Source organism: Oryctolagus cuniculus, chromosome 5 (genome assembly GCF_964237555.1).
Source record: "Oryctolagus cuniculus chromosome 5, mOryCun1.1, whole genome shotgun sequence".
Taxonomy (NCBI): Eukaryota; Metazoa; Chordata; class Mammalia; order Lagomorpha; family Leporidae; genus Oryctolagus; species Oryctolagus cuniculus.
Window position 1 is genome coordinate 89,139,775 of NC_091436.1, and position 13,659 is coordinate 89,153,433.

Sequence of the window (13,659 nt, forward strand, 5' to 3'; positions counted from 1 at the left end):
GCACTTGGGCCATCCTCCATTGCCCTTCCGGGCCACAGCAGAGAGCTGGACTGGAAGAGGAGCAGCCGGGACTAGAACCCGGCACCCATATGGGATGCCAGTGCTGCAGACAGAGGATTAGCCAAGTGAGCCACGGCGCCGGCCCCATAAGTTTACATTCTAATATTGAAATCTTATTTTGCTCCTTTGTGGCAGTCATGTTACCTCCCCTATTCTTTCTGGAATTTCTACATTTACTTTTAGGCATTTATGGAGATACTTGTTGATTCTTTCCTCTGATGGATCTTTTTCTTTGAACTGTGCCTCTGAGGTTCAGTGGAATGTCAGCACTTTCAGTGAATACTGAGTGGTGTGTGCTGGGTGTAGCCACGGAACTCTGGTCAGTGCTCGGGTGGGGTGTGTATCCAGGGTGATACCTAAGTTGGTTGTGGTACATCTCTCATCAATAGAAGTGGGAGCATGGTCAACTCTGTTGGTGTGATCATACCCTCACCTCCTCTTCTCCAAGGTGGCCAGTGCCTAGGAGTTAGCCCCCCGTGGATGCATCACTCATCAGCTCTTCCTTATGAACTTCACAACTAATCTACTCAGTCCTCACTCTGAGCACGAATCTCGCTGCAATGACCTACCCTAGGCAACCATGGAGTTCGAAGCATGTGGAGCTGCACATAGTGATCTCCCAGAGACCCAGCTATAGCCTGCACCCTCTCATGCAGCCACAGAGTCCCCAAAGTCTCAGCACACAAGGCTCATACAGTCACTTGGTGTAGAGTGTCAGCTCTTTCCTGCAAGCGTTTTCATATACACAGCCAGGCAGATGTTCCCAAAGCCAGCTGTCTGTGGGTGTTCCACGTAGGCAGCTAGAGCCCCAGAGTCCCAAAGCCTGTGGTGTGTTGGGAAGCTGGGGGTACTTCACAATCCATGTGGGTACCCAGCCCCCTGTCAATCCTCCCAGCCAAACTCAGAGTCAGTGGGGAATGCGGATTTTCCCTCTGCTACAATCTGTGGATCTCACACACACAAAAGAGCCACTGACCAGACTTGCCTTCTCCCTGCTAGTTGCACCAGAGCTGCTGCCGCCAGTACTGCTGAGAAGATGAAAGTCTTGTCTCAGCCGGTTTCTGTGCATGCCCACAAGGGCTTCCGCAGCTGGCACTGGTGCCCAAAATGGAACCTAACAAATTCTTCCATGACCTGGTATTCAATCAGGAACATGTTGTCCAGTCTCCATATTTCTGTATATTTTCTAGATTATGTTGTTAATTTCTAGCTTCTTTTCATTGTGGTCTAAAAAGATGCATGGTATGATTTTAATTTTTTAAAATTTGTTCTTTCTTGTTTTATGGCCTAGCATATGGTCTGTCCTAGGGAATTTCCAACGTATTAGTGAAAAGAATGTGTATTCTGCAGCTGTGGAATGAAATGTTCTTTAGTTATCAATTAAATCCATTTGGTGAATAGTATAAATTACCTCTCTCGCTTATTTGTTGATTTTTGATCTGATTGATGAAAGTGGGGTGTTAAAGTCACTCATTATTGTATTAGAACATATGTCTCCCTTTAGATAAATTAACATTTGTTTTATAAAACTGTGTGCCCTACATTGGGTGCATATATATTTACTATAGTCACATCTCCCTTTTGAATTGATTTTTTTTAATTAATTAATTTATTTATTTATTTATTTTTATTTTTTGACAGGCAGAGTGGACAGTGAGAGAGAGAGACAGAGAGAAAGGTCTTCCTTTTTCCGTTGGTTCACCCTCCAATGGCCGCCGCGGCTGGCGCGCTGCGGCCAGCGCACCGTGCTGATCCGATGGCAGGAGCCAGGAGCCAGGTGCTTTTCCTGGTCTCCCATGGGGTGCAGGGCCCAAGCACCTGGGCCATCCTCCACTGCACTCCCTGGCCACAGCAGAGAGCTGGCCTGGAAGAGGGGCAACCGGGACAGAATCTGGCGCCCCGACCGGGACTAGAACCCAGTGTGCCGGCGCCGCTAGGCAGAGGATTAGCCTAGTGAGCCGCGGCACCGGCCTAATTTATTTATTTATTTTTGACAGGCAGAGTTAGACAGTGAGAGAGAGAGAGACAGAGAGAAAGGTCTTCCTTTTTCCATTGGTTCACCCCCCAAGTGGCCGCTATGGCCAGTGTGTTGTGGCCGGCGTGCTGCACCAATCCAAAGCCAGGAGCCAGGTGCTTCCTCCTGGTCTCCCATGCAGGTGCAGGGGCCCAAGGACCTGGGCCATCCTCCACTGCACTCCCAGGCCACAGCAGAGAGCTGTACTGGAAGAGGAGCAACCGGGACATAATCTGGCGCCCCAACTGGGACTAGAACCCGGTGTGCCGGCGCCGCAGGCAGAGGATTAGCCTAGTGAGCCGTGGCTCCGGCTTGAATTGATTCTTAATCACTACATAATGACCTTCTTTGTCTCTTTTAACAGTTTTTTTTAAGTCTATTATTTCTGGTATGAGTATTGCTACTATTGCCCCTTTTTCTTGTATGTAATAAATAGATTTTTTTAATCCATTCAGCCAGTCTGTGTATCTTTTAATTGGAAAACTTAGTCAATTTTCATTCAAGGTTATTAATAAGTAATGACTTGGTCCTGCCACTTTTCCATAAATATTCCTATTGTTTGTTTGCATCTCCTATGTTCTTTCACTAGGAGGTTTTCTGCCTTCACATTCTTCTTGATGCTCACGGTCTTTCTCTGTTTCTGTGTGTATTTCATCCTTTAAAATCATTTATAAGACTGGCCAGTTGTTCTCTCTGTCTCTCTCTCTCACTGTCCACTCTGCCTGTCAAAAAAAAAAAAAAAAAAAAGACTGGCCAGTTGATGTCAAATTCTTTCCATTTTTGCTTGTCCTGAAAGGTATTTATTTCACTTTCATTTGTGAATGAGAAATTCGCTGGGTTGATTTTTATTTTCTTTTAACGGAATTGAAGCATATCACTCCATTTCCTCTTGACTTGTAGGGTTTCTATTGACAAATCTGCTGTCAATCTAATTGGAAATCCTTTGAAGGTAATCTGGCATTTCTCTTTTGCACAGTTTTAAGGTATTTTCTTTGTGTTTTACTTTTGACAGTGGTTTCACTTCAGTGTGTCATAGTGAATATCTTTTCTGATCATGTCTATTTGGGGTTCTGTTCCCTTTTTACATTTGGATGTTCATATCTTTCTCTAATTTAGGGGAATTTTCTGCTACTATTTCACTGAATAAATTTTCTAAATCAGTCTTTTTTTCCATACCTTCTGGAACTCCTAAGACATTATGTTTGGTCTTTTGATGGCATCCCATAGATCAAAAACTGTTTTAGATTTTATAATTTTTTACTTTTTCTTTTTTTTTCATCTCACAGATATTTCAAAAGATTTGTCTTCTGGCTTGGATTTTCTTTCTTCTGCCACTAAGTCTTATGTTAAAACTTTCCAGTGTATTTTTTATTTGTCATATTGAACTCTTGACTTCTAACATTTTGTTTTGATTTTTCCTCAATATCTTTATCTCTTTGCAGAACTTCTTGTCTAGGTCATGTATAGATTTCCTGATTTCATGTAACTGCTTCTTTGTGTTTTCTCAGAAATCTTTTTTTAAAGATTTATTTATTTATTTGGAAGGCAGAATTACAGACAGAGAAAGGGAGATATGGAGAGAGAGATCTTCCATCTTCTGGTTCACTCCCCAAAAGACTGCAATGGCTGGAACTGGGCCGATCTGAAGCCAGGATCCAGGAGCTTCTTCTGGGTCTCCCATGTGGTTGCAGGGGTCCAACCACTTGGGCCATCTTACACTGTTTTCCCAGGCCATTAGCAGAGAGCTGGATCTGAAGAGGAGCAATTGGGACACAAACTACTGCCCAATTGGGATGCCAGCACTGCAGGCAGAGGCTTAACCTACTACACTACAGCAATGACCCCTTTAGTAATCTTAGAATCATTCTTTTGCATTCCTTTTCAAGCATTTAATCAATTTCCCCATCTTCACATTCCAATATTAATGTATTGTTGTCTTCCTTTTTGGGACTCATATTGCCTCCCTTGTTCATGTTTCTTACAATTCTGTGTTGGTTTTTACACATCTGAGGGATCACTTGTTGCTATATCCTCTAAAGGCTTTGCTGTTGGAAATATGCATCTGTGGCTTGGGGAATGCCTGTGGTTTATACCCATGATCCAGAAGTATGTTCTTAGTGGGGTCAAGGAGCTCTGGCCACAATTTGTGCATAAAGAGTCCAGAGTGACACCCAAGTTTGGCATGGTGGATCTCCTTTGACCATAGTGAGTATGGAGAGGGGAGGTTAACTCTAGCTGCTGTGTTCACAGCCTCAGTCCTTTTCTGTGCCAAGGTGAACCAGCCGATTCACTGCCCAGAGTGATCTCATAGTGCCTGTGCATCCAAACACTCAGGCCCACAAATTGCACAGAGCACTGATGTGCTGAATAATGAGATCATTAACCCCTCCATGAGGTTCATTACCAGCACTCTGACTGCTCTGAGCTTCTGGAGTCAGACTGGGCTAGTGCCCAGGAACCCATCCACACCCCATGTCCTTTTCAGTCTCATGGCCTTGAATCTCCATGGATTTATATTGAGAACAAAATAATTATTTGTGAAAATACCCTATGAGCTGGAATGTACTTTAGAAATATAAATTTTAAAATTCACTCTGATTAATTAAGTTCTTCGGTATGACATAGCTAAGTAAATTTAATGTGCTGAAAAGTTTTTCATCTCTGTATATCTTTTGAGGTATACTAACTGATGGGATTTTTTGTCGCTCCCCTACTCGTGGAGGAACGACACCAGACCCTGCGCCTCCCTCCCCCCCCCCCCCGCCTCTGCGGAGGGGCGGCACCCCTGCTGCTTTTCCCACTTCCATGGTGGAGCGGCACACCGCCGGCCGGCTCTCTCAGGAGTTGCTCAGATGTTCCTCAGATGTTCCTGGTGCATGCTGTCTCTCTCCTCCTTTATAGTCCTCTTCCACCAATCCCAACTCTGCTACCCACACACTGAGCATGCTGCTCTCCTCCAATCAGGAGCAGGATCAGCTCCTGCAGCTTATTAGTCAAATTGGTGAGGCAGCTGTGTAGAAGTTGTTTACTCTCTCTCAGCACCGTTTGATGGGAGGTCAGATGCATAGAATTAGTCCTAGCAGTTCCAGTAATTTAGTCTAGTCTTGGTTGCTCCCCACAATTTTCCCTTTTCACAAAGCCTTAGTGATGAAAATTATGTTGCGACCTTAGTAAATTCATGATTATTGCACATTTTCATTACAGGATTTCTTATGTTATTTAAGCTTTGCTTTCTTCTCTTTTTATATTAAAATTCTTTTGAGTATTTATTCATAAGAAATGGATATTTGAAAGTTTTCAAAAATGGTATAATATGGAAATTTCTAGGTAATTTTAATGTGTTGCAAACCTAACTTGAAGTTATTGTGTATGACAAGAGTACTTTTGATGGTACAAACACAGACTTTGCAGACCAGTGTCTTTAAATCTCTTACCAATTCATTTTGCAGTAGTCTACAAATAGTCTCCAGTAAGCTGTTGAACAACAGTATATCTTCCTTTCTCTAATACCATATATCTTTCAGTTTTGTGTGTCTTAGAGAAATGTCCATATAAAAGTGTGAAAGACCAGGGGTTGGTGGTGTTGTGTAGGAGGTAAAGCCACCATCTGTGATGAGGGCATCCCACTTGGGTGCCGGTTAGAGTCCCAACTGATGCACTTCCAATCCTGCTCCCTGCTAATGCATCTGGGAAAGAGGGAGGATAGCCCAAGTGCTTAGGCCCCTGCACCTATGTGGGAGACCCAGAAGTTCCTGGCTCACATCTTCGGCCTGACTTAGCCCCTGCCATTGTGGCCGTTTGGAGAGTGAACCAGCGGATGGAAGACCTCTCTCTGTCCCCCCCCCCCCCCCCGCCTCTCTCTCTCTAACTGTGAATTTCAAATAAATAAAATACATTTTTTTAAGTGAAAGATGCTAATGCAGACACAGAAAAGCATCAGTGATGGTTCAAGTAGTTTGGTTCCAATGCCCAATGTAGGGGGCATGCATTTGAGTTCCTGGTTCCTGTCTTGAGTGTTCCCAATCCTGGTCACTGCAGGCATTTGGGAAAATGAACCAGCAAGTGTGAGAGCTCTCTCTATCTCTCTGCCTCTCAAATAAATATATTGTTGTATAAAGGACCAGTAGTAATGCATTTGAAACATTCTGCAGAATTATTGGAAATCAGTTCAGTTTAAGAAAACGAATACTAAATACAGTCATCAAACAAAGAAAATAGCAATTAGAGTCATAATTTCCATCAACCAAGGTTAGAAACTCAGTGATCAGTGCCCAGGGTCCATCAGAATTAAAAACTAGAACACAGGAAATCTGACGAGAGCTAAACCAAGTTCAAGAGCAGTGAATGTGGGGCCGGCGCTGTGGTGTAGTGGGTAAAGCTGCGGCTTGCAGTGCTGGCATCCCATATGGGTGCCAGTTTGAGTCCCGGGTGCTCCACTTCCCATCCTGCTCTCTGCTATGGCCAGGAAAAGCAGTAGAGATGGCCCTGTACCCCCATGGGAGACCCAGAAGGAGCTCCTGGCTCCTGGCTTCGGATCAGTGTAGCTCTGGCTGTTGCGGCTAACTGGGGAGTGAACCAGCAGATGAAAGACCTCTCTTTCTCTCTTTCTCTCTCTCTCTCTCTCTCTCTCTCTCTTTCTCTGCCTCTTTGCCTCTCTGCCTCTCCCTCTCTCTGTATAACTCTGACTTTCAAATAAGTAAATAAACCTTAAAAAGAAAAAAAAAGAGCAGTGAATGTGAAAAAAGCCCTGGGAATCCACAGCAGAATATTCCTCCAAACAGGTCCCCACTATACAGGCATTAAATAGTTAGCTTATTACCCCAACTAATCTGGGCCAAGATGTGATCTGCACATAAATAGTCTGCTAATTTTTACCCAGGAATTTTAGAGTATTACTGCCTTAGAAAACAAAAAAGATATGTTTGAGAAAAATGTGTAATCTCTACCTAGAGAAAACCTTTGGCAAGTTATTAAGGTTCTGACTAGATATGACCAAGCCATATTGTGTGTTTCTCTCTACCAAAATTGTGTCCTAAAGACACATTTCCTCCATGTATTTCTTTTTTACCTTTTTAATATTATATTTTTACCATTATGTAATATTTGTGATATTTTTACCACAGATGTAATACTTTCCCCACTGTGGGCACAGAAATTGCATTCCTGTGCCAATGAAAATAATTCTCTAACCATTACAGCCATACTATGTAAATAAATGTTTTTACACTGGACCCTTGAGGGAACATTTTTCCTTCTTTTTTGGACATATGTGTTTTTTAAAAATAGTATTTTACAAAAAGTATTAGATTAACAAAAATATACTTAAAATTTATTGTACTAGTGATCTAAAATTATCTTAAATATCAAAGACTTTGGATAGAAATTTAGACCTTTAAGCCATTTTCTTAGAGAACCTCCCTGTCAGTCTCTTTGGATCTTTTTTGTTACACTTCTCAGATTCCAAGAAAAGCTTTTTCCAGTCTCTCTCCTGATACTAGCTTTCTGCCAGTATTTTTTGAGCTGAGTAGGAACAGATTGGAATCTCCATGTTAAGTATGTAAATTTTCATTTATTCTTATTTTCATTATGGCTTCCTGTCTGCTAATTGTGCCCAGTGTCTTACAGTCCAGAACCTCTCTTCATGTATGTCTCTAGCTTGATTTGTTGAAACTTCCAGTATGCTGGAGGGTCACTGTCGCTCCCCGTCTTCGTGGAGGAATGACACAGGACCCTGCGCTGTTCTTTTGTCTGCTCGGCCCTTCCCGGGTTTGCTGCTGGTTCTTCCCGGGTTGGCTACCGTCCCTTCCATCTCCGTGGAAGGGCGGTTCCCCCTGCCACTTTCCCCACTTCCGCGGGGGAGCGGCACACCGCCGGCCGGCTCTCTCGGGGGCTGCACAGGTGTTCCTTCAGATAGATGTTCCCCTTAGATGTTCCTGGTGCATAGTGTCTCTCTCCTCCTTTATAGTCCTCTTCCACCAATCCCAACTCTGCTACCCACACGCCAAGTACGCTGCTCTCCTCCAATCAGGAGCAGGTCCTGCTGTTTATTGGTTGAACTGGAGGCAGCTGTGTAGAAGCTGTTTCCTCCTCTCCCAGCGCCATATTGTGGGAGAGCAGATGCATAGAATAAGTCTTAATTCCAGTAACTTAGTCTAGTCTGAGTTGCTCCCCACAGGTCACCTAATCCATTTGCAGGAGAAAGAAGCAGATTTGAATTCTAGCTGCTTAACAGACTTTTGACCAACTTTGTGGTTTTAGATCTTTCATCCCCACTTCTAGAAGTGCATAGTACCTCTTACAGATGGACTTTTTGAGTTTTGATTTATCTGGTCACTTCTTATCAACCCCCACTGCTAGCCAGCAATTTAGATTATTCAAGTCTATTAAGTCAGTTTCCATTTGCCCGTTTATAAGCCTTCTAGCTCCTAAAATTTTGCTGCTACCCTCTTCTAGTTTCATTTTTAAAGCTGTTTTCTGTTGTTTTAACAGAATTTTGTGGAAGGAATACTAATTGTGTATTCAACCTCCAATTTTAAATAGGAAGTCATCCTTGTCTCCATGTCTCTGCATGTACTTTTCCTGCTCAGTAAATCCTCTCATCTGAGGTCCTGGATATCTCACACGAATCCCTCAGCACAGGTGCTCAGATGATAGGTACTCTATATGCCTTGGTCCCTGCCTAGGTAAATTCACCCTCCTCTTGCTACTTCTAGTTCTTACCTCTCTGATCTATTTGTTGGCATGTAAGTTTTACAATTGTTTGATTGCACATCCATCTCCCTTACTAGTAATATATAGTAATTCTAATCAGGTCTAACAAGTTATTTCACTAATAGAGGTCATTCTTTAATGAAAGATATATTGGTCTTTGGCATATATAACACTTCTTCATTGTGTCATTCATTACATCTATCCCAATGTGTGGTTTAACCAAATAAGGGTATTTAAATTTTAACTAGACTTTACCACCCAGTTGAATGATCTAGGAAACATAGGTAGAATGTGACTTTAGAGTAGTAAAATGTAGATACAGCCAGAGAGCACTGCAAGGAGCTGCACTGTTTTAGTTCAGGCATAACCCATAGAGAGCTTAGCTGTATAATTATGTTCAAAGAAAGAGGACTGCTTTGTGATCTGTGAAAGCGTACATGGTGAGGTAATATAATTAGAACTGGTAGAGTCTCTATGCCTGTGAGGTGTGATACAGAAAACGCAGTTTTTATCCTAAACATTTTGCTTTAATTTTGTCTAGTGTATTTGGGATCCACCAATGATTAACATATACAAAGACAATTAAAGAATGCCATGCAATTAGATTTTATTTGTTAACTTTGAAAAATTAAAATTTTTACTTTGAAAAGTTAAAAACATTAAATTCCAAATGTATCCACAACACTATTACCATCAATACCATTAGCTGCAAACAGTTACCATGTGCTTCCTTTGTATGAAAGGAATCAATAAGAGATTTCAAAACACTAAGAGTAATGAGGTGGAAGAATTAAATATCAGTTGTTATTCATCTATACCATATAGTGAAAATACAAATGAGAATTATCTCTCAATTCTTTTGGCAAGTAATTGAGTCAAGCTGGAATCCATATAAGAATCCAGACTTCGATGTCACCAATTGTATCACCAAAATAAGTTATGGTCTATTCTTTTGGGGAAAATTTCAAGAATAGTAATAAGCTGCTCTCTTTTTTTTTATTTGAGAGGTGGAGTTACAGACAGTGAGAGGCAGAGACAGAGAGAGAGGTCTTCCATCCACTGGTTCACTCCCCAAGTGGCCACAATGGCCAGAGCTGAGCAGATCCAAAGCCAGGAGCCAGGAGCTTCTTCCAGATCTCCCATGTGGCCTGCTTTCTGAGGCCATGGCAGAGAGCTGGATCGGAAGAGGAGCAGCTGGGACTAGAACTGGTGCCCATATCGGATGCTGGCACTTCAGGCCAGGGCTTTAACCTGCTGCACCGCAGCGCCGGCCCCAGCCGCTATCTTAAAATATTGATATCAGTGGCCTGAAAATTTCACCTCATAAGTAAGCATGGAACAGACAACCTTGGGGGTTTTTTTTGTCTGTGAACCTTTTATGTAATGGTTTCCAGAGATGAGTTAAGGCTTAGAATTTGGCAGAATCTGTTTGAGGATTGCTCAAGGATATTTATTACTTGTTTCAGGAACAGCATCTGTTGCAGTTGCAGGTCTCCTTGCAGCTCTTCGAATAACCAAGAACAAACTGTCTGATCAAACAGTGCTATTCCAAGGAGCTGGAGAGGTACTTGCTTTATATAATGCTTTTATTCCCCTAAACCAATGAATATATCATTAGTTTAATTATTTACTAAATCAAGTTTTAAGGTATCCTTTCACATATCTTGTATATTACAACTATAGGCATTATTGAAGATTCCAAAATTAGGTGTTCAGGCATTTTAACTTTTCGTGAGGAGACTTTAGCATAGAGGTACAAGATATTTTTACAGTTTTACATTTATAAGATTACCAAAGCTGGCATCATCCTTTTTAGTGTATATTTAAGATACTGTGCAGAAAAAACGTTCATAATGTATGATTATATATGGAAGTCTGTAGGTATTTAACTTGTGTATCTGACTTTTGGTATCCTCTAGTGTCACATACGAAAGCTTTCTTAATTTAGACTCAATGCGTACATATATAACTGTGTTTGAGGATACTTCAAAAAAGTAAATGGAAAACAGAATTAAAAGATAAATTTATTTTCTGTATTGACACTCATGTGTTTTTTTTTCTTAACATCCATTTCCATGAACTTTTTAAAGACCCTGTGTACATCCTTTTAGGGAAAAAAATAGTTTGAATTAGATAAATTAGATGAATTGAGTTTATGGTACATTATAATTGTTCACATGCAAAAGAACCAAAATATTTTAAACTGTGGAAGGAGACTGTAGCAAGACCAAATTATATTGTTTTCTGTTATTACTTTCTATAGTTTAGTCATTCTAAAGAAGAAAAGCAGACCACAGTAAAAATAATTCGCCCCTAAAATAGAAATTTAAATGTTAGTTGCATTTGAGCTTCTGATAGGAGCATTTCCAAAATCTCTGTAGAAGTTAACAAATAGAAAAATGATTCATGGATATATATTTTAAGAAACTTTAAAATTTATAAAATAATATGAATATTAACCAAAACAACATATTATACTATTGTATATATATTGTGTTTTCATTTTCTTTTTTTTTTTTTCAAAATAAAGCAAAAAGCATGAACTAGAACTTAAATGCCAGGATTTAAATACATGAAACTACTTAGATTGTAAATTACAGACTTACTTTCAAATTGAAATGAAAATCAAGGTTAACCAACAGCTCATTAATGTTTGAGTTCTTTATTTCATGGATTATTACATGCTATATTTAATTTTAGTAAATCTCTTTGAATTTCCAAAGGGTTTTTGATGAATGGCATGGGCCAGTTCTTGGTACTCAGCAGGGCAGAAGTGTTCATGGTTGAATGACTCAATCTGGCGCTTAGTTTATCCCTGAAAAGATAATAGAAATTTCACAGATTGTAACAAAGTTTGCCAAATACCAAGGGAGCTGATTCCTTTAATCTTGCAAGAAATTTCACAGCACTTTTCTTTATCCAAATCAAGAGAATAAGTAAATACTCGGGAATGCAGATTTTATTTTTGTCAGTTTCATTCTGTTGCCTAATTGGTCAAGTTCCCGTCCAAATGACCAGGCTTAATTCTTCAAATGCAATTAGAGGAGCTTGAACTTAACAATAAAATACAGTCTAAAGAGCAAGGTTGACTAGTTCATTATTTTAAGTTCAGTATTTTCCTTTTGGAGCAAATCTTGATTGTATTAGTAGAATTAAAGATGCTGACAATCAAGATTATCACTGATTTATCTGTGGCTAAATAGCAAATCATATATTAGTGGTTGTGTTGTAGTTAGAAGAGTAAATGATTGTCATTTGTCTTAACCCAAATGTGACAAATATTTGGCCCCAGTATAAATGAATGAAGATATTTCTTTAGCTTAACAGACAGCCGTTTTATAATTCCTTGAGAGCAAGGACAAAATGAAGAAAATACAAACCCTTGATAAGATACTGTGTGGAATTGCATACTTTTAACATTTTTGTCTTCATGACCTTTTTCTCAGGCTGCCTTAGGGATTGCACATCTGATTGTAATGGCCATGGAAAAAGAAGGCTTACCAAAAGAGAAGGCCATCAAAAAGATATGGCTTGTTGACTCAAAAGGATTAATAGTTAAGGTAAGAATCTCTCAATTTTAAACGGAAGAGAAATGAGTACGCCATTCTGATGACCATTTCAAATACTACTTCTATTTCAACCCCCCCTTTACAAATGTGTTAAGAATGGCCATTTCATAGGAATATTCATGTCATACAGTAATATTGATTCAACTGACTCAGGAATACATTGTATCTGTGTGATGGGGGTAGGCTCCATACAGTCATGAACTGCTAGTGCTCTTGAATTACTTTAGCTTTCAGCTGAGGCAGTTTGATACTGATACAGATGAAACACCCAAGTATGGCACCTTTTATTAAGAGCTATCTGTCATATTGTACACTTTCTAGAAAAGAAGGAAGAAAACAGAGATAGCTATTTTTTTTTACCTGCTAAAAACAAAGTCTTGGGAGTTTGAAAGGAAATTCCTGAAATAAGGACTTGTTTGAATGTTAACATACTTGAACCTCTGTTTGCCTAGCTTTGGTGGAGATAATAGTGCCCAGTTCTTAGGGGTTTTGTGAGAACTAAATTAGAATAGGAATGTGACCATGTCACCAAAAAGTTATATGCCACATGTGCATATCAAAAACTCTTCTTCAAACTGCTAGAAAAAAGGCATACAAATCCCCTTCCTGTGTGAAGATGAATTTTAAGGAGTAACCAGTGATAAACAATGTCTTCTAGAATTTAATGTAGAAATAAATGTGAATGTGTACAAATGCTCTGAAAAGATGTTTTATGTGTGTGTAGGGCAATTAAAAGTTTATGCTTCTGAGACAGTAGTTTTCATTCTAAGTATCTTTCCTGTAAATGATGCTACGACAGTATTATTTATAATACTGAGAGTTTATCACACAATAAATATAACAGTGATATGTTACCTAAATAAAGAATAATTATTAAATTGTGGACTAGTCATATAAGTACAGTATTTAGGCTTAAAATTGTTTTCAAAGAACAATAAATGACACACTACAGGATTAATAATATGAATAAAAATCTCTAAAGTATTATATTATAATTTTATTTAAAAACATAGTTGTATTTAAAAGGTATAGAGGACATATATCAGTACATATTACACATTACTTTAATTGCTTTTAATGCTGTTTTGTATGTTCCAAATTCTAATTCTATTTATGTTCCTATAAAGCAAGAAAAATATTAGTTTTTTAAAAATTATTATTCAGAGATTTTTTTGTCTTAAATTTATAACAAATATATATATAAAGACAGAGATTTTCATATTTTTATAGAAAATTTTTTATAATTTCTTGGCTTAAAAATTTTTACTTTGAAGAATTAGCAAACTATAAAAATTTATAAACTGT

At 39.4% G+C, this 13,659-nt stretch overlaps 1 protein-coding gene across 1 annotated transcript in view; it reads left to right on the forward strand.

Annotated features, from left to right (window-relative positions):
- Positions 1 to 13,659, forward strand: part of ME1 (malic enzyme 1) — a 242,233-nt gene that overhangs the window by 186,375 nt on the left and 42,199 nt on the right. The window contains exons 8-9 of the mRNA XM_002714552.5: positions 10,252 to 10,349; positions 12,232 to 12,345. Coding sequence (XP_002714598.2) covers positions 10,252 to 10,349; positions 12,232 to 12,345 — 212 coding nt within the window. The remainder of the gene's footprint in view (positions 1 to 10,251; positions 10,350 to 12,231; positions 12,346 to 13,659) is intronic.